Genomic DNA, 14441 nt, shown 5'->3' on the forward strand with positions numbered 1-14441 from the left:
TTCTTTAAGCAGTGGCTTTTTTTCTGGCCACTCTTCCATAAAGCCCAGCTCTGTGGAGTGTATGGCTTAAAGTGGTCCTATGGACAGATACTCCAATCTCCACTGTGGAGCTTTGCAGCTCCTTCAGGGTTATCTTTGGTCTTTTTTTGCCTCTCTGATTAATGCCCTCCTTGCCTGGTCTGTGAGTTTTGGTGTGCGGCCCTCTCTTGGCAGGTTTGTTGTGGTGCCATATTCTTTCTATTTTTAAATAACAGATTTAATGGTGCTCTGTGGGATGTTCAAAGTTTCTGATATATTTTTAGAACCCAACCCTGACCTGTACTTCTTCACAACTTTATCGCTGACCTGTTTGGAGAGCTCCTTGGTCTTCATGGTGCCGCTTGCTTGGTGGTGTCCCTCGCTTAGTGATGTTGCAGACTCTGGAGCCATTCAGAACAGGTGTAAATATATTGAGATCATGTAACATATCATGTGACACTTAGATTGCACACAGATGGACTTCATTTAACTAATTATGTGACTTCTGAAGGTTATTGGTTGCATTGGTTGCTTCATAGCAAAGGGGGTGAATACATATGGACACACCACTTTCCTGTTTATATTTTAGAATTTTTTTAAACAAGTAATTTTTTTTGCATTTCTCTTCACCAATGTGGACTATTTTGTGTATGTCCATTTCATGAAATGCCAATAAAAATCAATTTAAATTACAGGTTGTAATGCAACAAAATAGGATTTTTTTTTTTTGCAAGGCACTGTATAAGCAACAAAGGTCTCTGGTCAAAAGTAGTGCACTTAATAGGGGATGTGGTGCTATTTAGAACATATACTTCAGTTATAATGTTGATGGTGTGTTAATCAACAACACAGAACACAAGACAGACAGACTGGTAATGAAACAACAGTTCAGGTAGTTATGGGATCAGATCTGTATTTACAGTTTCATTAAGATACATGGGACTCTGCAAACATAGCCATGCAGAAGATATTATGGAATGATTGTCATTGGCTTTTGAGATAAAAACTACACGACTAAATAGTGTGAAATATGAAAACTACAGAGCATTCAATTTAAAAGCTGAAAACGATTGATCCAGCCCTTGCATTGTTAAGACTTGCTATTAAAATACTGCAAGCAGGGATCAAAGTTTTTATAAAGAGAAGTAGAATATCTTGGAATTGGGCCAGGATGAAGACTGTGTACTTGATCTTTGCCAGAATACAAAAACACCCTCCATCCCTTCTCTCTCTAGCCCACCTCTCGTGCTCTGTGTAGCAGGCTGACGTGGTGTGTGGCCTGGTAGTCAGTCTGGTAGTCTCTGATCTGTAGGTATGATCCTCGGACAAACACAGTCCATCCTTCCTCTTTATTTGTGCTTGCAGCACTGTGCTCTCTGTCGATAGATATCCTCGGTGAAAGGTCTGTAAAAACCAGAGAAAAAAACCCACATAAACAGGAGAAGAGAGTATTACTGTTCCTCCACTGTACCAACCCGTGCCTGGAGCCCCGTGTGTGTCTGTAAAAGGTGTCCCTCATCCTGCATGTTATCCATTGATGTACACTTTTCTGCACCATTGAGCCTCCTTCTAAGGCCACGTCCTATACAGAAATTTGACTGCAGGGCCACTCTCCCTCCCTACCGATGGACTGGCAATAGGTAGGTGGAGACTGGGGAGGGATATGTTTTGAGTGGGAAGGACAGGGACAGGTACAGTAAACAGAGCTACCTATTATTTTACTAGTCTGTAAAGGAGTGGGAGGTAGGACATCAAATATTGAAGGATGTTTGGGATGAGAATTGAGCTTACAAATGTATGTTAACAATAACGCTTATTTAAATTCAATGTGAATCAACAATATCTGTGAACGCCTTGAGAGGGAATACAATGGCATAGAAATGTAATCTCATCCTAGTTCTGCAGTGCACTGGCACCCGACTGAAATAGAACACGGACTTGATTGACACACACTTAGTTTCATGTAGAGTGATTGTGAATGCAGTATCAGGGAAATGCAATCTCAGCATCTTCTGATGCATATCTTCTTCCCTGAGTCTCCTTGATGTTTATTTTGATAGGTGAGTAAATGAGTATGTCTTTATGTGTCCCTGTGTTGATGACCGGTCTGGTGTGTCATCCAAAGACAGGCAGCTAACAATCACCTTTCTGTTGTCCATCACTGGGGGTGGTGATGTCTCTTGCTCACACACCCACATGCTCCATCGACAGCACGCACGCACATACCACACCCACAAGCTCCCCCAACCATACGCGCACACACACGCTCCCCCGACCGCACACACACACGCTCTCATGAGGACTGCCACTGCAAAGGAAGACCCAGAGTTACCTCTGCTGCAGAGGATAAGTTCATTAGAGTTGCCAGCCTCATAAATTGCATTCAAAATAAATAAATGGTTAACAGAATTCAAATAACAGACATCTCAACATCAACTGTTCAGAGGAGACTGGGTGAATAAGGCCTTCATGGTCAAATTCCTGAAAAGGAACCACTGCTAAAGGACACCAATAAGAAGAAGAGATTTGTTTGCGCCAAGAAACACGAGCAATGGACATTAGACCGGTGGAAATCTGTCCTTTGGCTCCAACCGCTGTGTCTTTGTGAGACGCAGAGTAGGTGAACGGATGATCTCTGCATGTGTGGTTCCCACCGTGAAGCATGGAGGAGGAGCAGTGAAGGTGCATTGCTGGTGACACTGTCTGTGATTTTTCTAGAATTCAAGGCACACTTAATGAGCATGGCTACCACAGAATTCTGCAGAGATACGCCATCCCATCTAGTTTGCGCTTAGTGGAACTATCATTTGTCTTTCAACAGGACAATGACCCAACACACATCCAGGCAGCGTAAGGGCTATTTGACCAAGAAGGAGAGTGATGGAGTGCTGAAATCAGATGACCTGGCCTCCACAATCCCCCAACCTCAACCCAATTGAGATGGTTTGGGATGAGTTGGACAGCAGAGTGAAGGAAAAGCAGCCAACAAGTGCGCAGCATATGTGGGAACTCCTTCAAGGATATTGGAAAAGCATTCCAGGTGAAGCTGGTTGAGAGAATGCCAAGAGTGTGCAAAGCAGTCATCAAGGTAAAGGGAGCTGCTTTGAAGAATATAAAATATATTTTGATTAACACTTTTTTGGTTACAACATGTGTTATTTCATAGTTTTGATGTCTTCACTATTATTTCACAATGTAGAAAATAGTCAAAATAAAGAAAAACCCTTGAATGAGTAGGTGTGTCCAAACTTTTGACTGGTATTGTACTAAACTAAAAATATAAACGCAACATATAAAGTGTTGGTCCCATGTTTCATGAGCTGAAATAAAACATACCAAAAATGTTCCACACAACCCCAGGACCTCCACATCCGTCTTTTTATTTATTTAGCCTTTATTTAACTAGGCAAGTCAGTTAAGAACAAAATCTTATTTACAATGACGGCCTACCCCGGCCAAACCCTCCCCTAACCCGGACGACGCTGGGCCAATTGTGCGCCGCCCTATGGGACTCCCGGTAACGGCCGGTTGTGATACAGTAGTAGTGATGCCTCTAGCACTGAGATGCAGTGCCTTAGACCGCTTACACACTCGGGAGCCCTGCCGGATCAGAGACTTGTCCCAAAGCCATTCCTGCATCGTCTTTGCTGTTTGCTTAGGGTTGTTGCAAACTCCTAGTCTGCTGTCATGTGCCTTTTACTGAGGAGTGGCTTCCGTCTGGCCACTCCACCAGAAAAGGCCAGAATGGTGCAGTGCTGCAGAGACGGTTGCCCTTCCCCAGATTTGTGCCTCGACACAATCCTGTCCCAGAGTGCTGACATGCTCTATAAACTATTGGACCTTATTTAGGCAGGTGCCTTCTGGAACGTTCCTCCATCTCTGACACTCTCCATCCAAGCTTGTAGTGTCATACCCAAGAAGACTCAAGGCTGTAATTGCTGCCAAAGTACTGAGTAAACGGTCTGAATACTTGTGATATTTTTGCTTTGTCATTAGGTTATTGTGTGTAGATTGATGTGGGAAAAAAATAACTTCATCCATTTTGGAATAAGGCTGTAACGTAACAAAATGTGGAAAGGGTCAAGTGGTTTGAATACTTTCCGAAAGCACATAAATACAGTGTATGTATGTGGACCCCCATTCAAATGAGTGGATTGGTCTATTTCAGCCACAACCGTTGCTGACAGGTGTATGAATGAAATCGAATACACAGCCATGCAATCACCATAGACAAAACATTGGCAGTAGAATGGCCTTACTGAAGAGCTCAGTGACTTTCGATGAGGCACCGTCATAGGATGCCACCTTTTCAACAAGTCAGTTTGTCAAATTTCTGCCTTGCTAGAGCTGCCCTGGTCAACTGTAAGTGCTGTTATTGGGAAGTGGAAACATCTAGGAGCAACAACGGCTCAGCCGCGATGATGTATGCCACACAAGCTCAAAGAACGGGACCGGCAAGTGCTGAAGCATGTAGCCCATCCTCTTTCTATTCTGGTTAGAGCCCGTTTGCTCTGTTCTGTGAAGGGAGTAGTACACAGCATTGTACGAAATCTTCAGTTTCTTGGCAATTTCTCGCATGGAATAGCCTTCATTTCTCAGTAGAAAGTTCTTTGTTTCTGGCCATAGTCTAAAAGCCAGTTTTATTGCTTCTTTAATCAGTACAACATAAATGCAAAAGGGTTTTCTAATGATCAATTAGCCTTCTAAAATGATAAACTTGGATTAGCTAACACAACGTACCATTGTAACACAGAAGTGATGGTTGCTGATAATGGGCCTCTGTACGCCTTTGTAGATACTCCGTAAAGTTAAAAAAAAAGTTTAAAAAAATAATAATCTTCCGTTTCCTGCTACAATAGTCAATTACAACATTAACAATGTCTACACTGTACTTTTTATCAATTTCGTGTAATTTTAATGGACAAAAAAAAAATAGCTTTCTAAGTAAGCCCAAACTTTTGAACGGTAGTGTGTGTATATATATAAAAATGACCCATCCACCTCTTTGGAGGATAAAAATAAACATTTTGAAACATTTATTTTTATTTTATGTCTCATCGCATATTACCTACAGATACTGCACCTGTCTGCTCACTCCATCTCTCACTAATATAACGTTTAAGAACGCTTGCTGGGGAGTTTGATCAGGGACAAGAAGACAAAACCTTTCTCTTTATCCTCACTCAACCCTTTCATGTGTGCAGCACGAGGGAGTGTGGATTTGTATGGGCTTGATGTGACTCAGCATTGAGACAGATGTTGGTCTGCTAACAGTAACAACTGTTATAGAAACACTTCTGTCACTCGGAACTAAACTGTGACTGTAAAGTTAAACTTCTGTCATTGTAAAAACCGAGGGAAAAACCCATAGGGAGGCTGGATTGTGATCAGCCTATTGGGCTTTTTTTTTATTTATTCAACTTAGTCATCCCACATCATCATGATTAAAATCACATTGATCTGATGCAACACATGCTAAGAAACAACCAAACTTAACAAGGCCAAGGCCAATCAAGGAGATCAACATGTAACATTATTTATGTTAATTTTAGTCATTTAGCACAGTGGTTCTCAACTGGTTTTGCCTCGGGACCCAAATTGAACCAGTTTGTTTCATTCGCGACCCAATATTTGAATCGCAAAAACAAATTGACAAAATACATGGACATTTTTGTTTATGCTATATTGATAGTAAATGTAGCAATTATATGACAAGAGAACAACATCCCCACCTCTTTCATTGTCAATAATACAATTTTGCTCATATTTTTGATGAATAATGTTAAACTCACTGGCTTGAGACCATAAAATCAACCAAAATAGTGCTGCTAATAGCTCTATATTGAAAATGCTGTGATTGAAGAAACATTTTTCAGATATTAAAGTATAAAAAAATGTAAGTTCATTATCATTTCTACTCACTTTCTACCTGGTTTAAGTTGTTAACGTTCAGACTGGAGTATTTTTTTCACCAGATTTTTTATAATCATTTGTAACTCAAGATACCGGCGACCCATAAAAAAAATGTGGGTTGTGACTCACCACTTGAGAATAGCTGATTTAGCAGACGCTCTTATCCGGAGCGACATATAGGAGCAAACAGTGTTAAGTGCCTTGCCCAAGGGTACATTGACAGATTTTTCAACTAGTCAGCTCGGGAATTTGAACCAGAGACCTTTTGGTTAATGGCCCGACACTCTTACCTAGGCTACCTCCTGCCCTGTACGTGTCAGTCCATTTAACTGGATGTGATCTGATAGTGTCTGCATTGACGGAGCCAACTTGTTCAGCGCCTCACAAGGCTACGAACCCTGTTCACCGCTGAGACAGAAGAGTGTGATAAGATAGCCACAGTGAACAGACAGAAAACAAGAGAGATGCTTACCCCTCAAAGATGATGGCCACTTGGTATGATATGGCTACCACTGCTGTCAGCACCAACCCCACCGGACTGGCATTCCTGGAGGAGGGAGAAGAGCATTATAATATGTTCACAATATGTACATTTATTCATAAAGTAAATATGTTATTCCACTGGCAAATGATACAATCTGATTATGTAGGTCAGGGGTGGGGAACGTCCGGCCTCCGGGCCGTATACGGCCTACGAGACCGTTTGATCAGGCCCCCGAGCCAATTCATAAATAAAAAAATATTTAATAAAAAAATCTGTTTTACCACAAAAATAAAACGTAAAAAGAAAACCCACCCACACACCTCCCCCAAAGCTTTGGCGGTACCAGACAGCTCGTCATCATCGAGCACCTGTAGATCATAAAAATGACTACAGTAAAGAAAAGAAAAGTAGATGAGGAGTGTCACGCTTTCCAAGACAAATTCATATTTTTTTGTCGAAGTGAAAGGCAAACCTGTATGCCTAGTTGCCTGTATGCCTAGTTTGCAAGAACAACTTCGCGTGGATAAAGTCATTGCTCTTCAGTGGGGCGTGGGTGCCCACCAAGCCGCCTTTACGAAACCTCATTTGGATGAGGAAAATGTTATGTAAGTTTTGTGGTGAGCGAGCTTATCGCAAAGAAACTGAAGCCTCATCTGGAAGGAAAAAACATTGAAGGACTCCGCAAGACATTTCTTTGGCATGTGAAGAAACGACTGACAACAAAAAACGCCCACTTTGCAGTTTTTGTGCGTGGGATTACCGCTGAGTTTGACACAGGGGAGGAATTGCTGTCTTTGGAAGCCATGCATGGCACCACCAGAGGTGCGGACTTGTTTGAGAGACTTGGCTTAAGCAAATTTGAGCTACGGTTTGAAAAATTATGTGGCCTTACTACAGATGGAGTGCCAGCCATGGTTGGCTCGAAAAAGGGGTTAACCTCATTAGTGAAAAAAGACATGAGTCGTCTCAATCTGGATCCAAGTGTATGCAACTGCATCATACATCAGAAAGTCTGTGTGTACAGTCCCTAAAGCCGACCAATGTAATGGCAACTGTAGTGTCGACCATTCATTTTATCAAAAGCAAAGGGCTGAACAGCCGGCAGTTTAAGGAGCTATTGAATGATCTTGAATCGGAGTATGGTGATCTGATTTACCACTGTGAGGTGCGATGGTTGAGCCGTGGAAACATACCCGTGCGGTTTTACGGACTGAAGGAGGAAGTAAAACAATTCATGGAGAGGAAGGGGAAACCTGTAGTGGAACTGAGTGATGACAAGTGGATGTGTGATTTGGCCTTCATGGTGGACATGACTTGAACGTCAAGATTCAAGGGCCGAACCAGCTTCTCAGCGATCTGCTGTCAAATGTGAAATTGTTCGAAGCGAAATTAAAGCTGTGGCAAGTCCAACTAGAAAGGGGTAACACAGTTCATTTTCCTACTCTGCAAGGACAAGAGCCTGAGATTATGTCGGAATATGCCGGTGAGTGTGGAAAGCTCGCAAAGGCATTTTGCTTAAGGATTTTGTTTAAGGATGTGAAAAGTAAACAACTGGAGTTGAATATATTTGCAACCCCGTTTAACGTCGAACCAGCGGATGTGCCGGATGGCCTACGACACAAAGTCATTCAGCTGCAAAGCAATAACGAGCTCAAAGCCAGGTACAACAACCTTCCTCTCCTTGAGCTCTACAAAATGTATGTTAGCGCTGAGCATTTTCCTGTTCTGAGGAGACATGCACTTAAATTTGCATCTGTGTTCGGGACGACCAAACTGACTCTTGCAAAGACTCGATTCTGCTCAAGACTAACTGACACAAACCTGGAAAACCAGCTGCGAGTAGCGTCGTCTTCTCTGCCAGCTGACATCAAACGCCTCAAAGATAAGCAGTTTCAGCCATCGCATTAGAGGTGAGCTTGAACAAGTAATCATAATAACAACAACATTATTTACAATACTAATATTTATTTAAATAGGATTTGCACTTTTCTAAATACTCAAGGACACAAGAAATGTCATAAAAGTCATATTTAAACTATAAAACCAATGTCAGTGATTAAAGTCACATTAAAACATGAATAAAGCAGAAAATAGCACATTTTAATATGGCCGCTGAATTAATTTATAAATATCCAAATGGCCCTTGATAGAAAAAAGGTTCCCCACTACTGATGTAGATGATACTTTCATGATACTAGTTGATTATATACAGTGTTTTTAAAGGGGGAGTGTGAATGAATGATGTTGTGGGATCATTGGGATGACAAACAACAGGAGATGATCAGGCTGGATTCAAGCCATGTGTTTTGTAATCGGATGTCAATTTCAGGCGCCTGTGTTATCGGCAATTATAGTAATTATAGAGGATATGGACAAAGCTGAAAGAAGTTGTACCGAGCTGGACAACAAGAGAAGGAGAGAGAGAAAGTTACTAGGGCTTACATATCCTCTATGTAAGGGGAACAACTGAAGACTATTTCTTTTCTGCACCAGCGATTACTAAGGGAGCAAATGACCACTCTGCTTTCAGATGGAGTCTGGCCACGCTTCACGTGGACTCAATTAGGCACTAATCACATACATATTGAGCAGCAGTAGCATTTACAGTGAGGGATGAGATATGGAAGGCTTTTGGGAACGAAATGGAAGGCGCGCACACACACACGCACACGCACACACACACACACACACACACACACACACACACTTGCTGCCTAAGGTCTGCTGGGGGGTAAATGAAACATGGGCATTGCTGGTCAAAGTGCCCTTTTCCATTGCATTTCATTCAGAGACAACTGAATGTTAATTGTAAGAAAGCGTCACCTTGAGTAATCGAGCCTAACCAAAACAGCTGTCACCATTTATCAAGTGTTATGCTTCTGTGCAAAGTCTGTACTCATTATTTTGCAGTGGGTTTCAAACATAGCGAGAAGTTGGAACAAAGGTGAAATAAAGGTGAAGTTAAAGGGATACTTTTTTCAACGAGGCCCTTAACCTACTTCCCCAGTGTCAGATGAACTAGTGGATACCATTAGCACATCTCTGTGGATACCCATAGACTTCCAGTCATCGCGCTAATGCTAGTTAGCATTGGCTCGAGAAACTACCTCGTCAAGGAAAGTGCAAACAAGGACTTGTTGTTGGACTTTTCTGTTACCATCTGGTGCAAACATATAATAAGTAAATACCTTATTCAGCACCAGATCCCGAAGTGAGCCACATTCATTATACAGATCAAATAAATATCTATTCTATGCAGCTGACAAACCCACTCGATAATATGGGTCACTAGCTATATTTTGACATCCCCATTGCCCTACATCCCTACATCCCACACTGTCCTATGTTATATGAGCCGTGAATTGGCCGTGCAGAGCCAGACATGTAAAGTACTGTAACTAGAGCTTTTCACTGACTCAGAACAGCAGCATGTGTCAGACTCACCCAGTCTGGACGTGACTAAATGCCACACAACATGGCCTGCATATTAGTATGAGCTGTTTGTAGGGCCTCTACTACAGACCGTGGCTACATGTCAGATGACATTCCCTATGGTGTACTACTTTTAGGCTATAGCCTTATGTGACTTTGGTCAATTTTATAGAGAGTAATGTGTAGTGGTTTGGTGCTCTAAGATCTGTATAAAATCTTTAGAAACCTTTTGCCTATTGTTGTCATACCATACCGTCAGAGTTATGGTCAAAGTTGGCTAAAACACATATATATCTGGGGTGCATAGATTACCAAAGTATGAGTAAAATACCCATAAAACCTAGTAGTCAAACAAGGAAATGTTTCCAATTGTTTTCCCACCATTCATTTATCCCATATGGGATTTTAGAAACACTTAAAATAAGGGCTGTGTTTCATGTAGGCTTACGTTTGTGTGACGTTTTGATAAACGTGAAAATTCTCTATAGGAAAAGGTGACTTATCAATCAACCTGTATTTAACCCCCAAACATGAAATGCTAATTAGCTATCATAAAGAACTACAAATGCCATGATGATCTGGACGAGACTGCCAAATTGAGGCAAAGGTGAGAATCTCTAGATTAACTAATGTTAGCTAAATTTTGAAATTAATAAATTGGCAAAATGTAATTAAATTGACAATTCTGTGAACTGTCTTGTACAAGTTTTAACTTAACATAGTACCTGTTAGCAAAGGTGTCAGCAAGAGATGATGTGCAGATGCTTGCAGGGATTTGTAGTCTTGCATGATGTCTACTTTGATGCTAATGATCATTTTCTGATCTGAGAGTAAATAGTGCCAAATATATTGATAGACCTGTCACCTTGTCCGAGAGAGATTTACACGGTTATCAAAACATCGCCAGGGTAAGCCTTATATTAAGTGTTTCTAAAATTCCCCATGGGAAAAATGAACAGTGGAAAAATTATTGAAACCATTTCCCTGTTTGACTGCTAGGTTTTATGGGTATTATGACACTGTGGGGCTCTATTCAAATAAAAAAAAGTTTAATGACTTCATTATTAAAGTGACCAGTGTGTGTGTGTGTGTGTGTGTGTGTGTGTGTGTGTGTGTATGTATGTATGTATGTACAGTGGGGCAAAAAAGTATTTAGTCAGCCACCAATTGTGCAAGTTCTCCCACTTAAAAAGATGAGAGAGGCCTGTAATTTTCATCATAGGTACACTTCAACTATGACAGACAATGAGAAAAAAATTCCAGAAAATCACATTGTAGGATTTTTAATGAATATATTTGCAAATTATGGTGGAAAAATAAGTATTTGGTCACCTACAAACAAGCAAGATTTCTAGCTCTCACAGACCTGTAACTTCTTCTTTAAGAGGCTCCTCTGTCCTCCACTCGTTACCTGTATTAATGGCACCTGTTTGAACTTGTTATCAGTATAAAAGACACCTGTTCACAACCTCAAACAGTCACACTCCAAACTCCACTATGGCCAAGACCAAAGAGCTGTCAAAGGACACCAGAAACAAAATTGTAGACCTGCACCAGGCTGGGAAGACTGAATCTGCAATAGGTAAGCAGCTTGGTTTGAAGAAATCAACTGTGGGAGCAATTATTAGGAAATGGAAGACATACAAGACCACTGATAATCTCCCTCGTTCTGGGGCTCCATGCAAGATCTCACCCCGTGGGGTCAAAATGATCACAAGAACGGTGAGCAAAAATCCCAGAACCACACGGGGGGACCTAGTGAATGACCTGCAGAGAGCTGGGACCAAAGTAACAAAGCCTACCATCAGTAACACACTACGCCGTCAGGGACTCAAATCCTGCAGTGCCAGACGTGTCCCCCTGCTTAAGCCAGTACATGTCCAGGCCAGTCTGAAGTTTGCTAGAGAGCATTTGGATGATCCAGAGGAAGATTGGGAGAATGTCATATGAAACCAAAATATAACTTTTTTGGAGGACAAAGAACACCATACCTACTGTGAAGCATGGGGGTGGAAACATCATGCTTTGGGGCTGTTTTTCTGCAAAGGGACCAGGATGACTGATCCTTGTAAAGGAAAGAATGAATGGGGCCATGTATCGTGAGATTTTGAGTGAAAACCTCCTTCCATCAGCAAGGGCATTGAAGATGAAACGTGGCTGGGTCTTTCAGCATGACAATGATCCCAAACACACCGCCCGGGCAACGAAGGAGTGGCTTCGTAAGAAGCATTTCAAGGTCCTGGAGTGGCCTAGCCAGTCTCCATATCTCAACCCCATAAAAAATATTTGGAGGGAGTTGAAAGTCCATGTTGCCCAGCAACAGCCCCAAAACATCACTGCTCTAGAGGAGATCTGCATGGAGGAATGGGCCAAAATATCAGCAACAGTGTGTGAAAACCTTGTGAAGACTTACAGAAAACGTTTGACCTCTGTCATTGCCAACAAAGGGTATATAACAAAGTATTGAGATAAACTTTTGTTATTGACCAAATGCTTATTTTCCACCATAATTTGCAAATAAATTCATTAAAAATCCTACAATGTGATTTTCTGGATTTTATTTTCTCATTTTATCTGTCATAGTTGACGGGTACCTATGATGAAATTACAGGCCTCTCTCATCTTTTTAAGTGGGAGAACTTGCACAATTGGTGGCTGACTAAATACTTTTTTGCCCCACTGTATGTATGTATACACACACAGGTCACTTTAATAATGTTTATGTACAGTTGAAGTTGGAAGTTTCCATACACTTAAGTTGGAGTCATTAAAACTTGTTTTTCAACCATTCCACAAATTTCGTGTTAAACTATAGTTTTGGCAAGTCAGTTAGGACATCTACTTTGTGCATGACACAAGTCATTTTTCCAACAATTGTTTACAGACAGATTATTTCACTTATAATTCACTGTATCACAATTCCAGTGGGTCAGAAGTTTACATACCCTAAGTTGACTGTACCTTTAAACAGCTTGGAAAATCCCAGAAAATGATGTCATGGCTTTAGAAGCTTCTGATAGGCTAATTGACATGATTTGAGTCAATCGAAGACCTCAGATAAAAAACTGTAGACCTCCACAAGTCTGGTTCATCCTTGGGAGCAATTTCCAAACGCCTGAAGGCACCACGTTCATCTGTACAAACAATAGTATGCAAGTATAAACACCATGGGACCACGCAGCCGTCTGACCGCTCAGGAAGGAGACGCGTTCTGTCTCCTAGAGATGAACGTACTTTGGTGCGAAAGGTGCAACTCAATCCCAGAACAACAGCAAAGGACCTTGTGAAGATACTGGAGGAAACAGGTACAAAAGTATCTATATCCACAGTAAAACGAGTCCTATATCGACAGAACCTGAATGGTCGCTCAGCAAGGAAGAAGCCACTGCTCCAAAACCACCATAAAAAAACAGACTACGGTTTGGAACTGCACATGGGGACAAAGATCATACTTTTTGGAGAAATGTCCCCTGGCCTGATAAAACAAAAATAGAACTGTTTGGCCATAATGGCCATCGTTATGTTTGGAGGAAAAAGGGGGAGGCTTGCAAGCCAAAGAACACCATCCCAACCGTGAAGCACAGGGGTGGCAGCATCATGATGTGGTGGTGTTTTGCTCCAGGAGGGACTGGTGCACTTCACAAAATAGATGGCATCATGAGGTAGGAAAATTATGTGGATATATTGAAGCAACATCTCAAGACATCAGTCAGGTTAAAGCTTGGTCGCAAACGGGTCTTCCAAATGGACAATGACCCCAAGCATACTTCCAAAGTTGTAGCAGGAGGTATTGGAGTGGCCATCACAAAGCCCTCAATCCCATAGAACATTTGTGGGCAGAACTGAAAAAGCGTGTGCAAGCAAGGAGGCCTACAAACCTGATTCAGTTACACCAGCTCTGTCAGGAGGAATGGGCCAAAATTCACACAACTTATTGTGGGAAGCTTGTAGAAGGCTACCTGAAACATTTGACCCAAGTTAAACAATTTAAAGGCAATGCTACCAAATACTAATTGAGTGTATGTAAACTTCGGACCCACTGGGAATGTGATGAAGGAAATAAAAGCTGAAATAAATAATTCTCTCTACTATTATTCTGACATTTCACATTCTTAAAATAAATTATCCAAACTGACCTAAGACAGGGAATTTTTTATAGGATTAAGGTGTATGTAAACTTCCAACTTCAACTGTATATACTGTATTCTAGTCAAGGTCATCCTATTCAACTATTGTTGTATATATACTATTCTATCCACGTATTCTTCAGATAAACAATATAGTATATGCACAGAAATAGTTGAAAAGGATGGCCTTCACTAGAATACAGTATATACCCATTTTCATATGCAAAACCGTATTTAACATTATTAAAGTGACCAGTGTTCCATGTCTCTGTACATAGGGCAGCAGCCTCTAAGGTGCAGGAATCAGTAACCAGGTGGTAGCCGGATAGTGACAGTGACCAAGTTCAGGGCAGCGTACTGGGTGGAGGCCGGCTAGTGGCAGTGTGGACTGCCTTGAGAAGAAAGCTGTTTTTCAGTCTCTCAGTCCCTGCTTTAAAGCACCTGTACTGACCTCGCCTTCTGGATGA

General features: G+C 41.5%; 1 protein-coding gene across 5 annotated transcripts in view; it reads right to left on the reverse strand.

Annotated features, from left to right (window-relative positions):
• Positions 1–914: 914 nt before the first annotated feature.
• Positions 915–14441, reverse strand: part of pemt (phosphatidylethanolamine N-methyltransferase) — an 81264-nt gene continuing 67737 nt past the window's right edge. For all 5 annotated transcript variants that reach the window (XM_090202037.1, XM_036946307.2, XM_090202038.1 and 2 more), the window contains exons 6-7: positions 6404–6478; positions 915–1422 (exon numbers count right to left, since the gene is read on the reverse strand). In XM_090202037.1, the coding sequence (XP_090058163.1) occupies positions 1368–1422; positions 6404–6478 (130 nt within the window). In that variant the 3' untranslated portion in view covers positions 915–1367. The remainder of the gene's footprint in view (positions 1423–6403; positions 6479–14441) is intronic.

Source organism: Oncorhynchus mykiss, chromosome 16 (genome assembly GCF_057628025.1).
Source record: "Oncorhynchus mykiss isolate SJ-2025 chromosome 16, ASM5762802v1, whole genome shotgun sequence".
Classification (NCBI taxonomy): domain Eukaryota; kingdom Metazoa; phylum Chordata; class Actinopteri; order Salmoniformes; family Salmonidae; genus Oncorhynchus; species Oncorhynchus mykiss.